The sequence below is a fragment of the Salvelinus sp. IW2-2015 genome, linkage group LG25 (genome assembly GCF_002910315.2).
Source record: "Salvelinus sp. IW2-2015 linkage group LG25, ASM291031v2, whole genome shotgun sequence".
In the NCBI taxonomy this organism is placed as follows: Eukaryota; Metazoa; Chordata; class Actinopteri; order Salmoniformes; family Salmonidae; genus Salvelinus; species Salvelinus sp. IW2-2015.
In genome coordinates, this window is record NC_036865.1 from 9,924,027 (window position 1) to 9,950,925 (window position 26,899).

General features: G+C 40.9%; 1 protein-coding gene across 4 annotated transcripts in view; it reads left to right on the plus strand.

Annotated features, from left to right (window-relative positions):
* The window catches only part of LOC111951883 (ectonucleoside triphosphate diphosphohydrolase 6), a 33,166-nt gene that overhangs the window by 1,978 nt on the left and 4,289 nt on the right, over window positions 1-26,899 (plus strand). For 2 of the 4 annotated variants that reach the window (XM_023970186.2, XM_023970185.3), the window contains 9 exons: window positions 164-507; window positions 1,336-1,412; window positions 2,866-3,009; window positions 3,716-3,791; window positions 14,876-14,911; window positions 15,400-15,488; window positions 16,121-16,200; window positions 23,311-23,375; window positions 23,972-24,076. In XM_023970186.2, coding sequence (XP_023825954.1) covers window positions 240-507; window positions 1,336-1,412; window positions 2,866-3,009; window positions 3,716-3,791; window positions 14,876-14,911; window positions 15,400-15,488; window positions 16,121-16,200; window positions 23,311-23,375; window positions 23,972-24,076 — 940 coding nt within the window. In that variant the 5' untranslated portion in view covers window positions 164-239. The remainder of the gene's footprint in view (window positions 1-163; window positions 508-1,335; window positions 1,413-2,865; window positions 3,010-3,715; window positions 3,792-14,875; window positions 14,912-15,399; window positions 15,489-16,120; window positions 16,201-23,310; window positions 23,376-23,971; window positions 24,077-26,899) is intronic. The other 2 variants (XM_023970187.2, XM_023970188.2) reach the window with 2 other exon arrangements.

The following is a 26,899-nucleotide window of genomic DNA, read 5'->3' on the forward strand; positions in this document are numbered from 1 at the left end:
TTACTAGTTGGAACAGTTTCTACATTCTAGTGATATAATTGAAAAGCTTAAAATTATGAGTACAGGTGGCCTAGCTAGCTAAACCTTGATGACCTCCTTGATGTCAATTATTTAACAGCTTTCTATCAGATGGCTAACTGCTGTATGTCTGTTTCATTTATAGGAGGAACAACAGATTGAACAGCCAGCCTTTAGTTCTGTATGGAACTGCAGAATGTGCCTTACACACACCAGTCACCATGAGGTTACCGAAGATTGCCAGTGTTTTTGTCTTCTTGGGCTGCCTGGCAGCTTACCTGATCTTTGTTACGCACCACTATGATGGTGTAAGGCCAGCCATCTCCAAAATACCACCTCACTTCCACCCCAGATTGGGCTTGTCGGGCAGCCCGAACAGACCAACCTCCTCAGAAGTGGTCAGCGGACGTTCCCAGTACGGAGTTATGTTTGATGCTGGGAGCACAGGGACAAGGATCCATGTCTTCAAGTTTCAACTGGAGGACAATGGTACGGTACATGTGATAACAAATATTACACCCCTTGCCTGGGAGAGGTAGAAAATAATGTCAAAAGTTTACTTCCATACCACTCAACCCGAAAATGTATATTGGCTCTATTCCATCCATTCATGGTATGTTTGGGTGCATGTACATAGAATAAGCTGCATCTGCAAATGTAGTTTACCAAAAGGAATCAATTAAATGTAAGTTTCTGCATTGCTTTTAGCATTTGTCAGCCATGTGAGGCAGCAAAAAGTATTAATTACAGATTTGAATTCATGTGAGAAGGCTTTCAGGCTTAATTTGTATTATGTGATGTTGCCAGTACAAAATGCACAAATTCATTACTCCATTTAGAGCCGCATATTAGGCTTACGCTGCCTCATATCAGGAATCCAACAAAAAAAAAGTTTCTGTAAAGCTTCGCCAAATGGCTTAGTTATCGCATTATTTCAACATTAAGATAAATCACATAAGTGCTGTTTTGGCGTTATTGTTAAATCTATGATTGTTATTCTAATGGTTACCAAGCACCTGCTGTTTTTATGTTGAAATAACCTTAATTGTTTTGCACAGACATGTCAGTAGATCATAAGCATCACAGAAGAAATGTATAAATTCTGACAAGATCGAACAAGTCACTTATTAAGGCAGTGTTATGTAGGCTACTGTATAATAGCACGCAGCTTGCCATGGATCTCTGCCTTTGTGGTAACTATTAGCATTTTTAAAATCGACATTATCACCCTACAATTCCTATTAAATTGTGAAATAAGTATTTCTCTGCAGTGGGCTTTATACAACTTTTTTGTTTTTGTCTTTTTTTCCCCCACAGAAGCTCCTAAATTGGCACATGAAACATTCAGAGCAATAAAACCAGGTCTATCTGCATATGCTGATGATCCAGAAAAGGTAATCAACTTCATGTACAGTGCAATCGGAAAGTTTTCAGACCCCTTTTTCCACATTTTGTTACGTTACAGCCTTATTCTAAAATGGATTAAATAAAAATATTTTCTCAATCTACACACAATACCCCATAATAACAAATTGAAAACAGGTTTATACATTTTTGCAAACTAGACAGAAATACATTATTTACATAAGTATACAGACCCTTTGTTATGAGACTCAAAATTGAGCACAGGTGCATCCTGTTTTCATTGATCATCCTTGATGTTTCTACAACTTGATTAGAGTCCACGTGTGGTAAATTCAATTGATTGGACATGATTTGGAAAGGCACACACTGGTCTATATAAGGTCCCACAGTGCATGTCAGAGCAAAAACCAATCCATGAGGTCGAAGGAATTGCCCGTATAGCTCCGAGACAGGATTGTGTCGGGACACAGATCTGGGGAAGGGTACTAAAACATTTCTGCAGCATTGAAGATCCCAAAGAACACAGTGGCCATCATTCTTAAATGGAAGAAGTTTGGAAGCACCAAGACTCTTCCTAGAGCTGTCCACCCAGCCAAACTGAGCAATCGGGTGAGAAGGGCCTTGGTCAGGGAGGTGACCAAGAACCCAATGGTCACTCTGACAGAGCTCCAGAGTTCCTCTGTGGAGATGGGAGAACCTTCCAGAAGGACAACCATCTCTGCAGCACTCCACCAGGGACTGGGAGACTAGTTAGGATCGAGGGAAAGATGAACAGAGAAAAGTACAGAGATATCCTTGATGAAAACCTGCTCCAGAGTGCTCAGCACCTCAGACTGGGACGATGGTTCACCTTCTAACAAGACAACGACCCTAAGGACACAGCCAAGACAACGCAGGAGTGGCTTCGGGACAAGTCTCTGAATGTCCTTGAGTGGCCCAGCCAGATCCCGGACTTGAACCCAATCGAACATCTCTTGAGAAACCTGAAAATATCTGTGGACGCTCCCCATCCAACCTGACAGGGCTTGAGAGGATCTGCAGAGAAGAATGGGAGAAACTCCCAAGTACAGGTGTGCCAAGCTTGTAGCGTCATACCCAAGAAGACTCYAGGTTGTAATCACTGCCAAAGGTGCCTCAACAAGAACTGAGTAAAGGGTCTGAATACTTATGTAAATGTCATATTTCTGGTTTTTATTTTTGATACATTTGCAAAAAATTCTAAACCTGTTTTTGCTTTGTCATTATGGGGTATTGTGTGTAGATGGAGGAACAAAAACGAACTCTAAAATGTATTAAAAGGGCTGTAACGTAACAAAATGTGGAAAAAGTCAAGAGGTCCGAATACTTTCCGAGGACACTGTATAATGACAAAAAGCTTTGTGCCACATCTACAGCTAACAGTCCTGAAAGTAGGCCATTTCTTATTGCTCTGACTATCTTTTGAAATCTGATCTCTTGCCTTCTCTGTGGGTTGTTTCTCAGTGTAAAGAAGGGATCTTGGAGCTGTTGGAGGTGGCCCAGGACAGCATTCCCTCCTCAGTGTGGAGCAGCACTCCTCTGGTCCTCAAGGCCACCGCAGGCCTTCGCCTTCTGCCTGGGGAGAAGGCCACACACCTACTGGACAGGGTGAGCCTTTCGCCGCTGGTCACTGTCTGTGGACTCACTGCATAGATAGATGACCAGACCACAAACACTGCACAATCCCCACTCACACCCTGTGGAGTTATCTTTCGTGTTAGCCGTCTTGTTACATTTCACTCTGATTTCCGACTTTACACTGTAAAAGTTGTGATGGAAAGAGAATGTAGGTTGGTAGCAGTCAAGGCATGTGTTGCCCACTTAGAAATTAGCTAAGCAATGTAATTGCATAACATGTCTACATTCACCCCTAACTGTAATACTATCAGCTGAAAGCAATTATTGTCTTGAGTTTATTGCATAAGTGACCTGTTATGCGCTAGTTTTATCGCCTGTCAGTGTTCCGGATCCTCCACTGCTCACACATCCTCCTCTCCACCTCTCTCTTTCTCCATTTAGTAGCCTATAACAGATTCAGATAAGGACGACACATCCTAAACATATAATAGTGCTATGTAGTTGTTAATTGACCTGTTGCATTGATCCCTCTACATGGCAGTGTTTCCTCACCCTAACGCTTTGTACAACGAAGTGAGGTGTGGCTTGAATTCAATCTAAATAGTCAATTACGTAAATAATCTACATGCATGTATTGAAAAAAATAGTTTTATTATAGAAAGAATGTACCTGGAGAATGCATGTGGAAACCAGCTTCCAAACATGATTGTGAACTTACCTAAAGCTTTCTATCAAGGTGAGAGAGGTGTTTGTGGAGTCTCCATTCCTGTCCAGAGGGGACAGTGTGTCCATAATGGATGGCGCTGATGAAGGTATGTCTGGCCTTCAACCACCTGTAGTTTCACAAAACACTTCCTTCCTGTGCAGGTATTTCTAGTGTCATGGTAGGGCTGTGACGGCCGTGGAATTTTGGATGACTGTTACTGGTCAGCAGTAACAGTCATTCCTGCAGAAACGGAAAGAATGCCCGGGCGTCCTGTCTTCAGTCAGCTGTTTTTTTCCCCACAGTTATGACAGTTAATTGATTTACTACGTCACATATGTGCACCACGTCATTGCTCTCTCGCTCTGCATCTTGCTGTCTGTCACTCAAATGGCGAGGGGCTAAAGCTCATTGGCCGGAACTCTAATTGCTAGTGGGGTGGCCCACGTGGGGTAAAATGTAGGGAAAATGGCACCACACATTTTCCGGTAAATAGTGTCTTTCAAACTAGGGATTTGTCGGTAAGACAGTAATTCTGCTCATCGATTACGCATGGTATGAACTACACATCGACACATCCAGCCCAAAGCAGGAGGTTTAAAGAATACTTACTAGTCACCAAAGTTCCGGAGCATGTCTTCAACACTTTACACTTACGGGAATTGGCCTATATGGATAGGGCTAGATTTAAGTGTTAATTACAGAAGAAATTAGTATTTCTATAAATATAGGGGCCAATGTGTGACATCAGGGTCAACATTTCTAAATGGTTTGATATACATTTCAATATGATTTTCTTGCAGCTTCACGTGTAGTTACAAGAATAAAAGTCTAGGTAGGCACAATGAGACTAACTCCACCTAGCAACAACAAAACATCTACATGTCATTGAAAATGTCACAAGAAACATAGACACAGCATGTTTATTTCTCATGAATAGTTGCCAGGTCTTTTTGTGCTTTAGTCAACTTCTCCATCATTTATAGCCATGCTAAACATTGCTGAAGAATGAAAAAGATCAACAGCATTTATGTTTTAATAGTTGATATAATACAATCATTAATCAGTAAACTCTTCAAGCATTGTGTGTGTGTGTGTGTGTGTCTGTCTGAGAAAACTAACAGTCAAATTCTTGCTTCCTCTGTCCTTGTTTTCTCCACTCCTTGCCTCTTCTTGAAAGTGCATTGTTGCCTGAGGGGAGGAACTTTCACTCCTCTCCCCCAATGTGCTTTGAGAAGGAGAGGAATGGGGGAAACCCATTGGATAAGGTGAGAGGGGAAGGACCTCTGACCTTCTCATAAAATGATTTTTGAGAAAGATGAGGAAAGCAGATGCAACGAATCAAGGAAATGCAAGGACAGAGGAAGCAGGTACTTGACTGCTATTAAAGCCTCTATGCAGTTGTTGTAATTATATTTTTAAATCATCACTGTATGTCTAATAAATCACTGTTTATTTAATGAAAATAACTCATTTGTAATTTATTTCCCTGAGCCTCCTTTGGCCCTTCAAATGCTCAGTGTGGGTGTTGGGAAACAAATTAAGATATTTACACACACACAGCCCTGATTGGCTGATAGGATGGTCTAGAGCCCACCCACTTACCCAGATGAACAGACATTGGTCTGTTATAGTCAGATCACATTGTGATGTCATGATATGGGCCAAAAGTTCCATCCCACCTGAACAGGCTGATACTTCAGGCAGTTTTTTTTCAAACAGCTCTTACACATAAGGGCATTATCATCATTTTCACAATATCAGTGTTATTTCGACCTCATCAGGGCTGGGACGATACCAGTATCGCGATACTCATTAGTATCGCGGGCAAGGAAATAAGATGCTTAGCGGATTTTTACTTCGTTAGGAAAACGGCACTAATGTTGGAAACAAACATGTCATCCAGAGTCACAGTTATTTATTTTCCAAGCTATAGCACACTATTTTACATACAGCAGGTTTTTAAAGGAGTTATAGTTTGGTGTGCTTCATGTTTTCATTTTTGCCATTATTGCTTTACTGATATCATCCCATCCCTACCTCATAGTGTGTGTGAGTGGAGATATTTTTTTMGGGGGGGAAATCAATTTCACTGCACCTTTAGCATTTTTAGACTGTGCCAGACTGATTGCGCTAACATAATACCCATAGCCTATCCAGAAACAACCCCTAGCCCCTACTTCCCAGAGGCTGGACACTTGTGGAGATCTGAGAGGGATTGATGGGTGGTAACATGGTCAGAGCTCCACCTTACCCTCTGAACGGCTTGGTGTAATTTTGTCGGGATTGCTTACACCTGTCCAATCTTCTCGGATCTCCACTAGTGTTTAAGGGTAGGGGCTTGGGGTTGTTTCTGGACAGGACCCCACAACCCTCCGGGTGTGTGGTGGACCTACAGCACTACTCGAGGCATTGGTTGAATGCTTTATTCCATTTCTATACACAGGTGTAAGCTGGACACACCCACGGCACCTTATCAGGGTGATCAGACAGTTCTGGGTAGCTGAAGACCTGCTGTAAACAGTGAAATAATATTTTCCCATGTCTACTATTCACACCCAGGCTTCATTCCAGCTAGCTAGATGTGCAACCACTGACTAACTATAGCTAGGGGCATATCTCTAGTCTAGCAATAGATACTGTTGTTTTGGCTTTATGGCATCAGTGAATAAGATAACCAATGGTAAGTTAGGTAGCTAGGATTTACAATAGCAGCAGTTTATTAATAAGTCAATACACACAATCTTATGCAGAAATGTAAAAATCATACTTTATCTTGGCACTGTGGTGTGGTATGGGCAGCTATTCATTGATTAGTTAATAGATCATAGATTCATAGAATGGAGGTAGAAGGGTTAACTCCAACTTTGAAAGGACAGGAAGTTGTGCACTTAACCAATGACTGGCATTCCACATTTAACTCGCCACATGTGAAAATCAAAATATATTTTATTGGTTTTATATGCAAAACCGAAAATCAAGCAATCATTTTTTTGTTCTATAAAAAAATGAATAAACAAGCCGTTTTCAAGTTCCCGATTGCTCCCGAGTGGCGCAGTAGCCTAAGGCACTGCATCTCAGTGCTAGAGGCGTCATTACAGATCCTGGTTCGATTCCAGGCTGTATCACAACCATCCGTGATTGGGAGTCCCATAGGGCGGTGTACAATTGGCCCAGCGTCGTTAGGGTTTGGCCGGGGTAGGCCATCATTGTAAATAAGAATTTGTTCTTAACTGACTTGCCTAGTTAAATAAAGGTACAAAAAATAAAAAGCTCTGAAAACAAAAGATCAAAACGTACAGGACTGTAATCTTACCTCCGGAATCATGACAATGTTGTCCACGACCTAGGCTAATTATCTTGACTGCTGTAACATAGACACAAATGTTCAGTCAATTGTGCAGTGCCGTAACATAGACATAAATGTTCAGTCAATTGTGCAGATCAACATTAATTTGAGCACATTGGTTGTTCAATCGCGTGCAGTATCACGCCAGCTCTATCACTTGACTGTCATTCAGAAAATCCTTTCCAAAATCGACGATCATTTCCCCACATAACTAAACAGCCGGAGATCATATGCGCATCAAACAACTATTATGCATAATTATTGAAGAACCCTGTTAATGACAGTATCGATTTGTCTTGATTCATCATGTTAAAGTAATGCTTTCTGTTAGAAGCATTCGGTTTTCAATCCATACATTATTTGGGATATGTGTGCCCATAAACTGTTTGCACAACATAACATAGGGAGCATCCCAAACATGCTCAATGGGTGACATGTCTGGTGAGTCTGCAGGCCATGGAAGAACTGGGAACATTTTCAGCTTCCAGGAATTGTGTACAGATCCTTGCGACATTGGGCCATGCATTATCATGCTGAAACATGAGGTGATGGTGGCGAATGAATGGCACGACAATGGGCCTCAGGATCTCGTCACAGTATCTCTGTGCCTTCAAATTGCAATCGATAAAATGCAATTGTGTTCGTTGTCCGTAGCTTATGCCTGCCTATACCATAACCCCAACCCACCATGGGGCACTCTGACAACATTGACACCAGCAAACCGCTCACCCGCACGTGGTCTGTGGTTGGACGTACTGCCAAATTCTCTAAAACAACGTTGGAGGTGGCTTATGGTAGAGATATGAACATGCAATACTTTGGCAACAGCTCTGGTGAACATTCCTGCATTCAGCATGCCAATTGCACGCTCCCTCAACTTGAGACATCTGTGGCATTGTGTTGTGACAAAACTGCACATTTTAGTGGCCTTTTATTGTCCCCAGCACAAGGCGCACCTGTGTAATGATAATTCTGTTTATTCAGCTTCTTGATAATCCATCCACCTGACAGGTGTGGCCTATCTTGGCAAATGAGAAATGCTCACTAATAGGGATGTAATTTTTGCACAATATTTGAGTATTATTTTAAAAATGTTTTATTTCATGCTCATGAAACATGGGACCAACACTTTACACGTTGCATTTATATTTTTGTTCAGTGTAATTCTTAATCTATTCATATGAAGAAGAAAAAGGCAAATTATTATGAATGACTTTGTAACAGCTCCAAACAGTTGTCCACTGCAAGAAATGCTCACTGGTACTCTTATTTATAGAAAGACCCAAATATGAAATGCATAGGCATGGTAGCAATTAAAAGGAAACAGTTTGGAGATTATGGGTAATTTATTAGACCAAAATTGAGGACACAATAATTCACCTGAAACAAGACTAAATCCAAACATTACACTGTTAATTTTATTTGCATTCTACATTTACTGTACTTTTTGCCACATTTGTTAATGAAATCTGAAGTCTGTGGGGTAGGTGCAACAGACAAAAAAATTACAAGGGTTTGAGTGAGAGGACACACACCTCTCCAAAGTGTGCGAGGAAGGGTCTTCAACTATAGGGTGCTTTTTTTTAAGCTCTCCTAGATGTGCTGTTGAGGAACTAAAGCAAGCACACTTGTAGTTTTGTTTGGAACACAACTCTAAATCCCCGCCATCACACAATTATTGTTTACGCAATCCAAAAACGGCCCATTAAAAATCACAATCTAGATCAAGTGGGCAACATTTGAAAGCTTGTTCATTTGCGAACATGACTAGTTAAGTTATGAAATACAATCTTAGTGTTAGGCTTTCACAGGGCAGTTCAGAGAGGTATATCATAATTTTGGTATGCTTAGAAAGGAGTTCCGCTGCAAATTTGTCACAATAGACAAACAGGCCCATTCTGTTCAGAACAACCCAGGGTATGACGCCATGTCTTCTTGTAACTGTACATGAAACAAACATTTCTAGGTTTTTCTTTAATCTTGCATGATGAATTGGCATCAAAAGGAAATAAAGCCTTTTTAAGTGAGCAGAAATTGGTGAACAGCAGTTATCATAGGACTGGATCCTTGAGTAGGATTTTTCTGCACCACTAACTAGGTTTCCATCCAAGTGGCGACAGATTTTCTTGCGAATATATAAAATAAAAAAATCTGCATAAAGACAAGATGCACATTTTCCCACCAGTGGTGTTTCCACCAAACGGACTTGTTGCAAATAAAAATCAGTGCGTAATGTAGAGCACTCAAAATGTACTTTCTTGTGTACGTTTTCATGTACCGAATAAAAATCTCAATGTGTTTCCATTGCATTTTTATTTTATTTATTTTTTTATCCCATTTTCTCCCCAATTTTCGTGGTATCCAATCGCTAGTAATTACTATCTTGTCTCATCGCTACAACTCCCGTACGGGCTCGGGAGAGACGAAGGTCGAAAGCCATGCGTCCTCCGAAGCACAACCCAACCAAGCCGCACTGCTTCTTAACACAGCGCGCCTCCAACCCGGAAGCCAGCCGCACCAATGTGTCGGAGGAAACACGTGTACCTGGCCCCCTTGGTTAGCGCGCACTGCGCCCGGCCCGCCACAGGAGTCGCTGAGAGCGCGATGAGACAAGGATATCCCTACGGCCAAACCCTCCCTAACCCGGACGACGCTAGGCCAATTGTGCGTTGCCCCACGGACCTCCCGGTCGCGGCCGGCTGCGACAGAGCCTGGGCGCTCCATTGCATTTTCAACTCTACTGATAGTTTTGTCACAAACTGTTGAGTTAAATAGCAAATGTGCCTACTTTGGTCTTGACACGTGCACTTTAGCCAACAGCATGCAGATACAGTGCAGGTTAGTGCTTTTTGAGGTCTGTTTTGGTTAAATTATAAAAATAATCACGGATTTTGGTTTCTGTAAAAAGAAAATATATTACATTAAAATGCACTAATTATTATGTGGGTTGAATGATGTAACAACACCGAATAAATCAATTCATAAAAGTTCCATGATGGTAGTGACCACATTACTTCTTATTACTATTAACCATAATTTATTCACATTACTTTAATCAAATATTTCAGTTGTGTATTACTTTTTATTTTCTTAAAACATACAATATACTTGCAGTGAAGCCGCTCAACAACTACATCACATTAGTCATCTAACAGACTCACAGAAGCAACCAGGGTCAACGCCTGCTCAAGGGCACGTCGACAGATCTCCCACAAGGTCAAAAAATGGGACCCGAACTAGCGATCCATCATTCACCGGCCCAAGCTCCCAACGCCAGGCCACCAGCCCTCCAACACCCCTCCCACAGTTCCCCAAGAGCTGCCCCTCAAGCATCCAAGGCCCCCTCACCCCACAGAATTTAAAAAATAAATATTCCATTCCCCACCCCCAAGACCCCCCCACCCCCCAATGCACCAACAACCAACAAAATTAAAAGAAAGACCAAGGAAAACAAAAATGCAAAACACTAAAGACATCAAGGACAACAAAAATCATAACAGCAAGGCCAACTAAATATGTTTGAGTGCATGTATTGCACTATTTACATGTGTATGTGTACATGTGAGCATTTGAATGAGTGTGGATATGCATGTGTACAAACACCTGCACGGCATCAGCCTCAGGCAAACCGGCATTAGCTGTAAAAACACTGCCCCTCAGTGTCATTCAAACGTACTTTTTGTTATGTTAAAAAAAATTGTTTTTACTACATTTATTTTATTTGCTGACTTTATTATTTCATTCCAAGTCATCTCTACAGAGCTGCTGCCTATGCTGTCTGATAAAATCAGCATTTTAATAGTTCTTCAAAATAAACAAGGCATAGTTTTATGACTGCTGAATACCAATTATCAATCACGTAGATAATGTATTTTCAGTTTGAGATGCCTTGCGAAGCAACTGCTGTATATCTCTCTTGATCACGCGTTGTCTGTCTCTTTCATGAAGCAGGAGTAAAAGAAACACAGACCTGACGAGTAGATGCACAATGGATTATGGTCGTTGTAGTTTATTACAATGTTTTCTGCGCTAAACTATGTAGAACCGTGGCCTTTTGGAAACTACAACTCTTTACAACATTGCACAGTTTGGGCTTGATCTGATTTATCTCTAGAGAAACTGCACAATGTGTGCATTGAGCTCATAGAAAAAAACAGAACAAAATAAAATTCAAATAATTGAACTGACCTCAGTCAATTAGTTGTTTAAAAACCGACAAAGATTTCAGTTAGTTGCTCATCACTAGGCTAGTCTATATGATGATGTTATTATGGAAAGAGCGAGAATATTTTTGTCAAACTGCAAGCATCGATCATCATGTCAAAATAATAAGATCCTCAATATGTATTGGAAAGGGGCATTCAGCTCATCATGTGCACTTTAACCACCCTGTGAAGTTCATAATAACTTATTTCGTCTGTAGCCTAAAACTGCATGGTGTCCCGAGTCGAGGACCACACACCATATCATCATGTGACTCCATATTTACTTCGATATGATGGTTTATATCAATATTTGCACAAAAAGGCGTCTCCACCTCACAATTTATTTTACAGACACAAAAAGATCCCACCATGTCGAACGAACAAATTATATTCCGGCACTTATTAAATTGTACCAAGACTTCTTGTTTCCATCACAAACTGTTCTGTTTTTTATTTTATTTTAGACGGTATGACTTTACTCGTATGGAAACGTGTATGGAAATGTGGTTAGTGTTGCATTGGGTCTGAGAGAGCTAGAGAAGTCACTCAGTTTCACCTGACCCTGATTTTACCAATGCATACCAAGGGACTTAGCGAATTATGGAAAAGCAAGTTAACTTCATGTCAATCTACACTTTAACCTCCATGACTAATAATAGCAAAACTTTGACTTGAGTGCAGAACTACAGTAATACAATCACAAGTAATGGAGTTGGGCTTGGACCCTCTTTGACCTTTAGAACCACACAGCCACTATTCCCATCTGTCTAGTGGGACGGCCAGATGATAGAGGCCCTCTCTGGTCCATTACTGGCTTGTTTGATCAACATCCAGCTGTTTGGTGGCAGGCAGGGCCACTGTGGCTATTAGGTTCTGGTCCTTTGCCCCGGCACTGACCCTTCAATTCTCTGCCAATACCGTGGGCATTGATGCTTTAATACTGTTGTTATATAGAAATAATATATACTTTGGTGTTTTTGTTGAAAGGCATGTTCGATATGGGCACAAGCAATACACAAAATATTTTAATCTAATCCTTTTAAAGTAGTTCATACAAGCAATTAGGGGACTGGAGGATAATGTTCAGTTTAATCTCTGCAAACCGATTATCCGCCATTCATTTCTGAGGCTGAATATTTTTTCTTCTTTCCCCAAGTTTATCAGCTTGTTACAGTGGAGGTGACCTGACCCTTGGAAAATGCATTTTATGATTACTGAATTAACTTTGAAGTTCACGTTTTTGTGCCTAATGGACACATTCCCCTGACGTCATTGCTGAGCTGAAATGCTAAACTCCCACTCGATCCATAAACGGATTTCGCCGCCTTATCAGTTAGATTTTTGCCACTCTTGCCCCAGACGCTTAGCCTAACAGAGATTACTCAGACTTCTCTGATTTGAACAGACTTGTTAATGCAAAAATTTAGTAGATTTTGAGGGATGCAGGACAGATGAAGTGAACAAAGTGTATGGTAGCTAAGTGACAGCGTATGGTAGTTTTGACTTATAGCACATCACTCTGTTTGAAGTTTGTTTGTAAATGTAAATTGCTTTTTAACATCCTACTGTAAAAGTCTATAAACTAGGAAAGGGTCATTAGTGTTGTTAAATGCATTGATGCACACAATGGAGTCATACTCAAAGTGCAAACAATGTGCAATATACACAACCGGTCAAAAGTTTTAGAACACATTCATTCAAGGGTTTTTCTTTATTTTTACTATTTTCTACATTGTAGAATAATAGTGTAGACATCAAAACTATGAAATAACACATATGGAATCATGTAGTAAACAAAAAGTGTTAAACAAATCAAAATATATTTTATATTTGAGATTCTTCAAATAGCAACCCTTTGCCTTGATGACAGCTTTGCACACTCTTGGCATTCTCTCAACCAGCTTCACCTGGAATGCTTTGCAAACAGTCCTGAAGGAGTTCCCACATATGCTGAGCACTTGTTGGTTGCTTTACCTTCCCTCTGCGGTCCGACTCATCCCAATCTCAATTTGGTTGAGGTCGGGGGATTGTGGAGGCCAGGTCATCTGATGCAGCACTCCATCACTCTCCTTCTTGGTAAATTAGCCCTTACACAGCCTGGAGGTGTGTTGGGTCATTATCCTGTTGAAAAACAACTAAGCCCAAACCAGATGGGATGGCATATCGCTGTAGAATGCTGTGGTATCCATGCTTGTTAAGTGTGCCTTGAATTCTAAATAAATCACAGACAGTGTCACCAGCAAAGCACTCCCACACCATAACACCTCCTCCATGCTTTACGGTGGGAAATACACATGCGGAGATCATCCGTTCACCCACACCGCGTCTCACAATGACACGGCGGTTGGAACAAAAAATCTCCAATTTGGACTCCAGACCAAAGTACAACTTTCCACCGGTCTAATGTCCATTGCTCGTGTTTCTTGGCCCAAGCAAGTCTCTTCTTCTTATTGGTGTCCTTTAGTAGTGGTTGCTTTGCAGCAATTCGACCACAAAGGCCTGATTCACACAGAAGTAGGCATTGGTCTGAAGCCGAAAAATAAAGGAAATTCACATGAGCACCACAGTGCCTACTTCACCCATGCTCTACCAAGGTTTTCCAGCACACAGCTTTGATCTACTACAGTAGCTATGATGATCTATTGCACTTCAAACAATGTGTAGACAGGTTGCTTAGGATTCAAACCTTTCTTAAACAGCCTAAATTAGTGGTTTCTTTGCAGCAATTCGACCACAAAGACCTGATTCACACAGTCTCCTCTGAACAGTGTCTGTTCCTCGAACTCTGTGAAACATTTATTTGGGCTGAAATTTCTGAGGCTGGTAACTCTAATGCACTTATGCTCTGCAGCAGAGGTAACTCTGGGTCTTCCATTCCTGTGGCGGTCCTCATGAAAGCCAGTTTCATCATAGCGCTTGATGGTTTTTGTGACTGCACTTGAAGAAACTTTTAAAAGTTCTTAATTTTCCATATTGACTGACCTTCATGTCTTAGTCATGATGGACTGTTGTTTCTCTTTGCTTATTTGAGCTGTTCTTGCCATAATATGGACATGGTCTTTCACCAAATAGGGCTTTCTTCTGTATAACCCCCTCACCTTGTCACAACACAAATGATTGGCTCAAATGCATTAAGAAGGAAAGAAATTCCACAAAGTAACTTTTAACAAGGCACACCTGTTAATTGAAATGCATTCCAGGTGACTACCTCATGAAGCTGGTTGAGAGAATGCCAAGTGTGTCCAAAGCTGTCATCAAGGCAAACAGTGGCTATTTTAAGAATCTCAAATCTATTTTGATTAGTTTAACACTTTTTTGGTTACTACATGATTCCATATGTGTTATTTCATAGTTTTGATGTCTTCACTATTATTCTACAATGTAGAAAATAGTAAAAAATAAATAAAAAACGTGAATGAATGTGTTCTAAAACGTTTGACCGGTAGATGACATACATTATGGCATAAACAGTGTCATCTCATTTGACCTAAATAGTTAACCTTAAGCACTGTTCCATGATCAACTTTAATACGTGTTTAAATGATTTCAATACAAACTATGTATACATGTTATACATGTATTATGAAGGATTGATTTAAGGGGGATGAGGTAAATCCCCATCTCTTTTTCTCCTCAAAGGGATCTCCGCTTGGATCACTGTCAACTTCCTCATAGGTGAGATGATTTCAAACTTTGATAACTGTCAGTTACTAATGGCATAAGTAGCATTGGTAAGGATCGATATAGATTAAGCTCCAAGATTAGGAGTACTATATGTAAGAGAAAATATATTCCATTGGGGATGTGACCATCTCTACCCAAATATGGTCAATATCTGAGTCAAAGGGTCAGGCCTTAGTGTGGTGTGGTGAGGGGTCAGTGTTTACTTGGCGTGACGGATTGAACTAAAGGCATCCTGTACTGACCCTACCACCCTCACCCTCCGGGGCCCTGGCCCCAAACTCAATGTTCTGAACAGGCTTAATTCTGGTACATAAACAGAACACCAGCGATATAGATTAATATTCTGGACAAGACATTTTGATTACCTGTTATTGGATTAGCCTAGCGCTGCATCCCCAGTTCCTCTTTGGTGACCACACTAGTACTGCCCCCCCACCCCACCCCACCCCCTCTTTCGCCCTCTCTCGCTCTCTCTGCAGGGGGTCTCCACAGCTCTGACACACCCACTGTGGGGATGCTGGATTTGGGAGGGGGGTCCACCCAGATCACCTTCTCCCCTCAGGATGAGGTACAATAAGGCATCTCTGTTTGATAGCGGACGCTCATGCCCAAAGACTGTCTCTCTCTCTCTCACACACACACACACACACACACACACACACACACACACACACACACACACACACACACACACACAATGAAGCCAGATCTCTTCTCTAAAGCAACACAAACTACCGGGATGTCCTCTCATCTTAGGGCTTAATCAGCAAATGCCACGCTAATCCGAAAAGGCTGGTAAATAAACGTTGTTGGACATTAGGTTGGAGGGGGATTTCTTGTTCCTTAACTAGGTCAGGTCTTGTACACGAGGGATTGAGGACCAATTTACCATGTCATTACACTGCTTTTCAAAGAGTTTAAACTCTCCTGGCAAGCCGTTCACGCTTTAGGGATGAAATTGGTTTGCAGATTGCGGCAGTTTTTTCTCTCCTTATTGAGTAGATCCTTTTTGTCGGTTTGATGTCGAACAGCACAGTGTGACATGTTGTATAAGCTGTAACTGGTCACCCAGGAATTGCCAAGGTTAATATAAGAAAACATGTTTGATTCTGACGTTTACATCTAGAAATAATGTTTTGCTTGCAAATCTATACAGCCACACAATGATCATTTATGTTTTGCATCTTTTCTTCTCTCCAGAAGACCATCCAGACCTCACCCATCGATTACATGGCATCATTTCAGATGTTCAACAGCACCCACACACTCTACTCACACAGGTACTACCATGCACTGTGTTGAGACAGATAGTTGTGCTCTTTGGAAAGCCCTCTTCCCATTGGGTACACGCTGGTCATGATATTATGTTGAACCAATGTGGAATAGACGTTGAATTGATGTCTGTGCTCAGTGGGTTCTGTCTTTATGTCAAACCTGCTGTGTGGTGCATCCAGCTGCAAACTGGTCTATTTTGTCCTCTACCATGATTTAATTGGGGGAAACGTATTGTTATTTAAAACAAAAAAATATGTTTTAAGTGAGAAGTAGGCATTGGTCTGAAGCCGAAAAATAAAGGAAATTCACATGAGCACCACAGTGCCTACTTCACCCATGCTCTACCAAGGTTTTCCAGCACACAGCTTTGATCTACTACAGTAGCTATGATGATCTATTGCACTTCAAACAATGTGTAGACAGGTTGCTTAGGATTCAAACCTTTCTTAAACAGCCTAAATTAGTGGTTTCTTTGCAGCAATTCGACCACAAAGACCTGATTCACACAGTCTCCTCTGAGCAATGTCTGGTACTTGAACTCTGTGAAGCATTTATTTGGCCTGCAATTTCTGAGGCTGGTAACTCTAATGAACTTATCCTCTGCAGTAGAGGTAAGTCTGGGTCTTCCATTCCTGTGGCGGTCCTCATGAGAGCCAGTTTCATCATAGCGCTTGATGGTTTTTGTGACTGCACTTGAAGAAACTTCAAGTTCTTGAAATGTTCCATATTGACTGACCTTCATGTCTTAAAGTCATGATGGACTGTTGTTTCTCTTTGCTTATTTGAGCTGTTCTTGCCATAATATGGACTTGGTATTTTACCAAATAGGGCTATCTTCTGTATAACCCCCTACCTTGTCACAACACAACTGATTGGCTCAAACGCATAAAGAAGGAAAGAAATTACACAAAGTAACTTTTAACAAGGCACACCTGTTAATTGAAATGAATTCCAGGTGACTACCTCATGAAGCTGGTTGAGAGAATGCCAAGAGTGTGCAAAGCTGTCATCAAGGCAAAGGGTGTCTATTTGAAGAATCTAAAATCTAAAATATATTTTCATTTGTTTAACACTTTTTTGGTTTCTACATAATTCCATATGTGTCATTTCATAGTTTTGATATCTTCATTATTATTTTACAATGTAGAAAATAGTAAAAATAAAGAAAATCAATATCCATTGATTCTTGAAGAATATAACTTAGAAATGCCTCATGAGCTTAGTTCAACTGTCACACAACTGTCCATGAGAACCCAAAATATAAACTTGTTTTTCTCCAATGTTTATAAACATTGTAATGTAAACAAACACTGTATAGCCTCATAACATGGTTCAAACAATAATTGTTATATCATGGATGGTCAGTCCTTGCAGCCATAGCTCTGTCAATTAATCTGAGAGTGGTTACATTTCTCCAGGCCCATCCCTCAGCTTTTTACCAAAACAGAGGCGGGGTGTCCATTTTGTTATTGTTTCATCTGTGGATTTGCCCTTTAAACAGCTGCATATTATCAAGATAAAGTGTCACCAACAAAAAGGTAAACAATAGGCCTATAGCAAATACAGCATATGGCATTCATTTTTCATATGTAAATAGCACTTTTCAGTAGTGCTCGAAAGCATGCCATTCCATGAGCGCAGCATTTATTTTTCAACTCGAATCAATGAGTCCAATCAGTCCTCCATGACAACAAAATCATAAACAACAGAGTAGGGCTGGCTAATAAGTCGTTAGTTTTTGGGTTAAATCATTGAACTGTTTGAAAACCAATTTCTCCAGAATGTTGCTTAAGAATGGAAGGTTGGAGATTGGCCAAAAATTGCTGAGCATGTATGTGTCAACCAGGGAAAATAAATGCTTATTTAGGCCTACACCATCACTGGTATAAGACTGTATAGCTAGCTAAGTTTGCTCTGACCCAGTACATTTAGTAACTAGCTAGCCAGCTAACTAGCGATTAGCATTAGGGGCTAACACGATTTAGCTCAAACTTGCTTAGAAAAGACAAACTAGCTGTAAGAAACACAAACTAATAGTGTCATTATAGAGCACATGTGTGTGTATATTAAGAAGCAAAGTGGGAATAATATCATTATCATCAACATTGTTGCATGTGCTGCATTGACCGTGCAGACGGAACTAAAGTGTCTCGTGGTCAAGCAACAGCCGATGCGCTTCTTTTTTAATATATTATTTTATTTAACCTTTATTATTGAGTTACGGGGCAGGGCTAGGTCTGTGTGGAAAGCGGCATGGAGAGACCGGAGAGTGATGATTCAAGTAGCGGTGTAAACTATAAAAATGGACGTTACACACTGCATATCACATTTAACAAACCAAACATTGAAATACTGTAATACAAGGTAAAGTAAAAATCCAAACCATTCCGTGCATCAATGCCGGTAAAATACAGTATAATGTCCAGCCCTAGGGCATGGTTATTAGAATATCCGAAGTGACATTAGTTTAGTATTCGATTACTTACGAGACTATTCATTTTTTTTAGAAAAAAAAAGACCTATTTTATTGAAAAGGCTTTGTCAAACAAATTATGAAATGATCTATGTGACATTGATACAGAAAAGGCTTGTGTAGCTTGTTATTGTCTGTCTATCAAAGCAGCACTAACGTTACAGTCGGAGTCTCCATGTGTAGCAAGTGAAGTAGGAGATTTCTAATGCAAAATGGAATTACAATTACAGAATAAATGGCTAAATGAGATGTAGTAGGCTACAATGATCAACCAACAGGTAGGCTGTTGTTTAAATCGAATGGAGTTGTTGTAGACAAGGACAGGGAGTGAGGCAAATAGCCTCAATTAGCCTTGTTAGCTAGCTTCTTTACATCGATTTCATGCTGTCAAGACCGACACTACCAGATGAGACGATAGATAATTTATCACAGCAACATGTTTGTCTAACCTGCGTGAGTCGGTTTGGCTACTTTCTCTCTCCATGTCAGACACACCAGCCTCTTCTCTCCTGCCCCTCCCTTCTGTACTGAAACAACAAGCAGAGTGCTCTCCTGAGTCGAGCAAGCAAGTCCCCATTTGAGTAAAAAAATAATAACTCATATTTTTCTTTAAAGGGGCAGTTTCTACATCCATAAAATGTAAACAGACACTATATAGCCTTAAAACATGTTTAAACCTGTAATTTTGATATCCTGGATGGTCAGTCCTTACATCCATAGCTGTCTATGAATTTGAGAGTGGTTACATTTCTCTATCCTCATTTTTCACCGAACAGGGGCGGGGAGCCTGCTTTGTTATTGTTTCTACTGCTGATTGCCGCTTTAAAACATGCATTTCGACTATCCAGATATCCCCCCAAAATAATGATTTTATTTGAATAGGCTGTTTGAGAAAGTTTGAATCCTACGCAACCTGTCTACACATTGTTAGAAGTACAGTAGACCAACATAGCTACTGTAGTAGGTCAAAGCTGTGTGTTGTAAAACCATGGGTGAAGTAGGCATTGTGGTGCTCGTGAATTTCCTTTGTTTTTCATTTGAACCTCTCTGGTACAAGTGGGACAACAGCCAGTGAAAGTGCAGGGCGCCAAATTCAAAACAACAGAAATCCCATAATTAAAATTCCTCAAACATACAAGTATTATACACCATTTTAAAGATACACTTATTGTACATCCAACCACAGTGTCCGATTTCAAATAGGCTTTACGGCGAAAGCACACCAAACGATTATGTTAGGTCAGCGCCTAGTTACAGAAAACCATACAGCCATTTTCCAGCCAAGGAGAGGGCTCACAAAAGTCAGAAATAGCGATTAAATTAATCACTAACCTTTGATGATCTTCATCAGATGGCACTCACAGGACTTCATGTTACACAATAAATGTGTGTTTTGTTCGATAAAGTTAATCTTTATGTCCACAAACCTCATTTGAAATTGGTGTATTATGTTCAGAAATGCATTGTCTCAAACAAACATCCAGTGAAAGTGCAGAGAGCCACATCAAATAACAGAAATATTCATCATAAACATTGATAAAAGATACAAGTGTTAAACATACGAATAAAGATAAACTTCTCCTTAATGCAACCGCTGTGTCAGATTTCAAAAAGGCTTTACGGCGAAAGCACACTTTGCGATTATGTTAGGTCAGCTCCTAGCCACAGAAACCCATACAGCCATTTTCCAAACAAGGAGAGGTGTCACAAAAGTCTGAAATAGCATTAAAATTAATCACTTACCTTTGATGATCTTCATCTGGTGGCACTCCCAGGTCTCCATGTTAGACAATAAATGTTAGTTTTGTTCGATAATGTCCCTCTTTATGACCAAAAACCTCCTTTTTGTTTGCACGTTTTTCCAGTAATCCAAATGCACAAGGCGCGTGCACTAAGTCCAGACGAAAAGTTATTTTAAAGTACAATAAAAGTTAGTAGAAACATGCCAAATGTTGTTTAAAATCAATCCTCCAGTTGTTTTTGTCATAAATAATCAATAATATTTCAACCGGACAAAAGCTTCGTCAATAGGAAAGGAGAAACAAGAAAGGCGCGTTCCCGATCAGGCGCATGGCTGATGTCTGGAAATTTCCACTGTCCACTGATTGAAAGTGCTGTATCTCCCTCATTTTTCAGAGTAAAAGCCTGAAACAATGCCTAAAGACTGGCCACATGTAGAGAAAGCCACAGAGCTCGTGAACTGGGTCCTAAGTCTTTGTATGGTGGATAGGCTTTCAATGGAAAAACAGCCTTTCAAAATAATAGTACTTCCTGTTTGGATTTTCCTCGGGTTTTCGCCTGCCATATCAGTTCTGTTATACTCACAGACATTATTTTAACAGTTTTGGAAACTTTAGAGTGTTTTCTATCCAAATCTACTAATTATATGCATATCCTAGCTTATGGGCCTGAGTCCAGAATTCCAAATGCTGCCCCCTACTCTAGTGAAGTTAAAGGTGCATTATATAGAGGTCGACCGATTAATCGGCATGGCCGATTAAATAGGGACGATTTCAAGTTTTCATAACAATCGGTAATCGGCATTTTTGGATGCTGATTATGGCCGATTACATTGCACTCCACGAGGAAACTGCGTGACAGGCTGACCACCTGTTACGCGAGTGCAGCAAGGAGCCAAGGTAAGTTGCTAGCTAGCATTAAACTTATCTTATAAAAAACAATCAATCTTCACATAATTACTAGTTAACTACACATGGTTGATGATGTTACTAGGTTAACTAGCTTGTCCTGCGTTGCATATAATCAATGCGGTGCCTGTAAAAAAAAAAGATGGAATCACAGCCTACTTCGCCAAACGGGGGATGATTTAACAAAAGTGCATTCGCGAAAATAACACAATCGTTGCACGAATGTACCTAACCATAAACATCAATGCCTTTCTTAAAATCAATACACAGAAGTATATTTTTTTAAACCTGCATATTTAGTCAAAAGAAATTCATGTTAGCAGGCAATATTAACTAGGGAAATTGTGTCACTTCTCTTGCGTTCATTGCACGCAGAGTCAGGGTATATGCAACAGTTTGGGCCGCTTGGCTCGTTGCGAACTAATTTTCCATAATTATGACATAACATTGAAGGTTGTGCAATGTAACAGTAATATTTAGACTTAAGTTGCCGCCCGTTCGATAAAATACGGAACGGTTCCGTATTTCACTGAAAGAATAAACGTTTTGTTTTCGAAATGCTAGTTTCCGACTTTGACCATATTAATGGCTCGAATGTCTGTGTTAATTATAATATAATAAAGTCTACAATTTGATAGAGCAGTCTGACTGAGCGGTGGTAGGCGGCAGCAGGCTCATAAGCATTCATTCAAACTTTACTGCGTTTTCCAGCAGCTCTTAGCAATGCTTGCTTCACAGCGCTGTTTATGACTTCACGCCTATCAACTCCTGAGATTATGCTGGCAATACTAAAGTGCCTATTAGAACATCCAATAATCAAAGGTATATGAAATACAAATAGTATAGAGAGAAATAGTCGACGTGTCATAATTCCTATAATAACTACAACATAAAACTTCTTAACTGGGAATATTGAAGACCTGGGAATATTGAACCACCAGCTTTCATATGTTCTCATGTTCTGAGCAAGGAACTTAAACGTTAGATTTTTTACATGGCACATATTGCACTTTTACTTTCTTCTCCAACACAATGTTTTTGCATTATTTAAACCAAATTGAGCATGTTTCATTATTTATTTGAGACTAAATAGATTTTATTTATGTATCATATTAAGTTAAAATAAAAGTGTTCATTGTTCATTCAGTATTGTTGTAATTGTCATTATTACAAATATATATATATATATATATATATATAAATTGGCCGATTAATCGGTATCGGCTTTTTTTGGGGGGTCCTCCAATAATCGGTATTGGTATCGGCGTTGAAAAATCATAATCGGTTGACCTCTAGCATTATWTAACATTTCCACATGCAAAGCCTGTCATTGGCAGTGCTATTGTAACCTGTAATGCAGACTCTGACAAAAGGTCTGAACCTTAAGGCACAGGTGGTGTGCTTGCATAACTGCAAGAGTTGCTGGTTTAAACCCTCGTCTGCTGTCTGTTGCGCTCTAAAATCAGTTTTGAACTAACTAGATTGCAACAGAGTCTTGCATTGTAAAATATGACTTCCCATTCAAAGCAAAGTTTTAACTCAAAGCAAAACTGTTTTATAACTGATTGACTTTTGAAGGTCTTAGAATTTAGAAGGCCTCTGAATTTGAGGCTTTTGCAGCCAGCAGTGTGCGACTGGATCTGGCCCAGCACAACAAACGTCAATGGCAGTATATGCGCTCAAARACCCTCTTACATGTTTGGCTTAATAATATCTTATATTAGGCAAAGCGCTAAAACAGCTTTGGTGGGAAATGTTGTTTAGTATTTGGCTTTCCTGAAAATCAACCCTCGGCGATGTTGTTCAGAGAGGTGCATTGAAACTGTAGTATTCTTTCTGTCCTCAGGTTAGTGTGTATGACCCTGCTAAGTTTTGTTGCATGTTGCACGGTGCACAATCATTGTTCAAACTATGACTATCCAAACTCTGACACACACCTCTCTCAATCTTATTTCTGTGTGTCACACACTGATTCTGCTTTCTGTCTTGCACAGCTACCTTGGTCTAGGCTTGATGTCGGCAAGACTAGCTGTCTTGGGAGGAATCGAGGGACAGCCTTGTATGTGGTTTTTCAATTTGCTTTCATCGTTGCCTTTAAAGACCCTCCCCGTCCCGATAAATAAGCCATTATCTAATCTTTTAATAACATGGACCAAGATTAATTCCTTGCATGCCAGCTGRTGCTGTGATTTAGTTGATGCCTGGCTTTAAGAACTGCCATCAGTCGAATGCCCCGGATGCAGTTCTCCATGGGGATTTGCATTTTAGACATTTGAATTTTAATCAGATTTCTTTGTTGATACATTTGTTTGTTGTATAATCTATTTATTCTCAATGTTCCCTCAATGCTTTTTTGGTTATAGGGTTGCTTTTTTTTATAGCCATAAAACCTATGTTGGAGCACAGCAATTTCAGATGCTGTGTCCCTTTACAGCATTTGACTTATATTGGAAATTGTTGGCCAAACGGCAACACCACATTAGTTCATTGTTAAATTTTTATAAGAGCTCTTAAAAAAAAAGATGTAGCCTTCACCAGCCATAGCTTCCATATATCTATATAGATAGATATATCCTGCATGTGTACCAAAACATGAGCTACAGTTTGTTGGTCAGGTCCAAATTCTAAGTGCGTTCTCTGTTCTATTTMAAACAGTAGAGGGCAGCAGCACAGAGCTAGTAAGTCCCTGCTTGGCCCCGGACTACTCTGGCCAATGGGAACACGCAGAAGTTCTGTATACTGTGAAGGGCCAGAAAGCAGGTACAGTAAAAAGGGATTAATAACTAATTTAACAATAATATTACTAATGCTAAATACCAATTGTCAAATTCACATAGAAATGTAAGATATATATCTGTCATTCTCATTGAAAGTAAGTCTAAGAAGTGGTAAATCTGTTCTATGTGCGATATTTCTATYATTCCCGTTCTTAAGTTTTGTTTTTGCGTCTTTTAAGAGAGAGAAGAAGGCAGACGTTTTACGTGCCCCCTGATTGTGTTTTTTATTKATTTATTTGCGTTGTTTGTAACTTATTTGTTTACTTATTTTGTACATAATGTTGCTGCTACCGTCTGATGACCGAAAATAAGTTCTAGACATCAGGACTGCGATTACTCACCARGGACTAGCAGAATCCTTTTTTCCTTTCACGACTCTGACGAGCCCGACGCAAAGGATATACTGCTTCCTCGGAAACAGGCCCCGATCCCCGTGATCTGCGTGAAGAGGAGGCGGAGAAAGAGGGGCCGAAGGGCGGGCTTCCTTCTGAGAATTCGTAGGCGATCGAATAATCCCCCACTTCCCTCCATTCTGCTAGCAAACATGTAATCCTTGGAGAATAAAATRGACGAGTTACGTGGAAGATTAAACTACCAACGGGACATTAAAAACTGTAACAGCTGGCTGGTTATACGATGTACCGGCAGGATAGAACAGCGGCGTCTGGTAAGACAAGGGACGGCGGGCTATGTATTTTTTGTAAATAACAGTTGGTGCACGATATCTAAGGAAGTCTCGAGCTATTGCTCGCCTGAGGTAGAGTATCTCATGATAAGCTGAAGACCACACTACCTACCGAGAGAGTTTTCATCTGTATACTTCGTAGCTGTTTACATACCACCACAATCAGAGGCTGGCACTAAGACAGCATTAAATGAGCTGTATTCTGCCAAAAGCAAACAAGAAAATACTCACCCAGAGGCGGCGCTCCTAGTAGCCGAGGACTTTAATGCAGGGAAACTTAAATCTGTTTTACCAAATTTCTATCAGCATGTTAAATGTGCAACCAGAGGAAAAAAACTCTGGACCACTATACTCCACACACAGAGACGCGTACAAAGCTCTCCCTCGCCCTCCATTTGGCAAATCGACCATAATTTATATCCTCCTGATTCCTGCTTACAAGCAAAAATTAAAGCAGGAAGCACCAGTGACTAAATCAATAAAAAAGGGGTCAGATGAAGCAGATGCTAAGCTACAGGACTGGAATATGCTCCGGGATCCCTCCGATGGCATTGAGGAGTACACCACATCAGTCTTTAGCTTCATCAATAAGTGCATAGATGACGTCGTCCCCATAGTGACCGTACGTACATACCCCAACCAGAAGCCATGGATTACAGGGAGCATCCGCACTGAGCTAAAGGCTAGAGCTGCCMCTTTCAAGGAGCGGGACTCTAACCCGGAAGCTTGTAAGAAATTATGCTATGCTCTCCGACAAACCGTCAAACAGGCAATGCGTCAATACAGGACTAAGATCGAATCGTACTATACCGGCTCTGACGCTCGTCGGATGTGACAGGGCTTGCAAACCATTACAAACTACAAGGGAAGCACAGCCGAGAGCTGCCCAGTGACACGAGCCTACTAGACGAGCTAAACCACTTCTATGCTCGCTTCGAGGCAAATAACACTGAAACATGCATGAGAGCACCAGCTGTTCTGGAAGACTGTGTGATCATGCTCTCCGCAGCCGATGTGAGTAAGACCTTTAAACAGGTCAACATTCACAAGGCCGCAGGGCCAGACGGATTACCAACTGGAAAGTGTCTTCACTGACATTTTCAACCTCTCCCTGTCCGAGTCTGTAATACCAACATGTTTTACACACACACACACCCCACCGACAAGATTTTTCCACTGGACAAAAGAACACTATGTGAGAATGCTATTCATTGACTACAGCTTAGCGTTCAAACCATAGTGCCCCAAAGCTCATCAATAAGCTAAGGACCCTGGACTAAACACCTCCCTCTGCAACTGGATCCTGGACATCCTGACGGCCGTCCCCAGGTGGTAAGGGTAGGTAACAACACAACGTCACGCTGATCCTCAACACAGGGGCCCTCAGGGTGCGTGCTCAGTCCCTCCTGTCCTCCCTGTTCACTCATGACTGCACGGCCAGGCATGACTCTGACACCATCATTAAATTTGCAGATGACACAACAGTGGTGAGCGATCACCGACAACGACAAGACAGCCTATGACGAGAGGTCAGAGACCTGGCCGTGTGGTGCCAGGACAACAATCTCTCCCTCAACGTGATCAAGACAAAGAGATGATTGTGGACTACAGGAAAAGGAGGACCGAGAACGCCCCCATTCATCATGGACGGGGCTGCAGTGGAGCAGGTTGAGAGCTTCAAGTTCCTTGGTGTCCACATCACCAACAAATTAACATGGTCCAAGCACACCAAGACAGTCGTGAAGAAGGCATGACAAAACCTTTTCCCCCTCAGGAGACTGAAAAGATTTGCATGGGTCCTCAGATCCTCCAAAGTTTCTACAGCTGCACCCATCGAGAGCATCCTGACTGGTTGCATCACTGCCTGGTATGGCAACTGCTTGGCCTCCGACCGCAAGCATTACAAGGGGTAGTGCGAACGGCCCAGTACATCACTGGGGCCAAGCTTCCTGCCATCCAGGACCTATACCAGGCGTGTCAGAGGAAGGCTAAAAATGTTCAAAGACTCCAGCCACCCTAGTCATAGACTGTTCTCTCTGCTACCGCACGGCAAGCAGTACCGGAGAGCCAAGTCTAGGTCCAAAAGGCTTCTAAACAGCTTCTATCCCAAGCCATAAGACT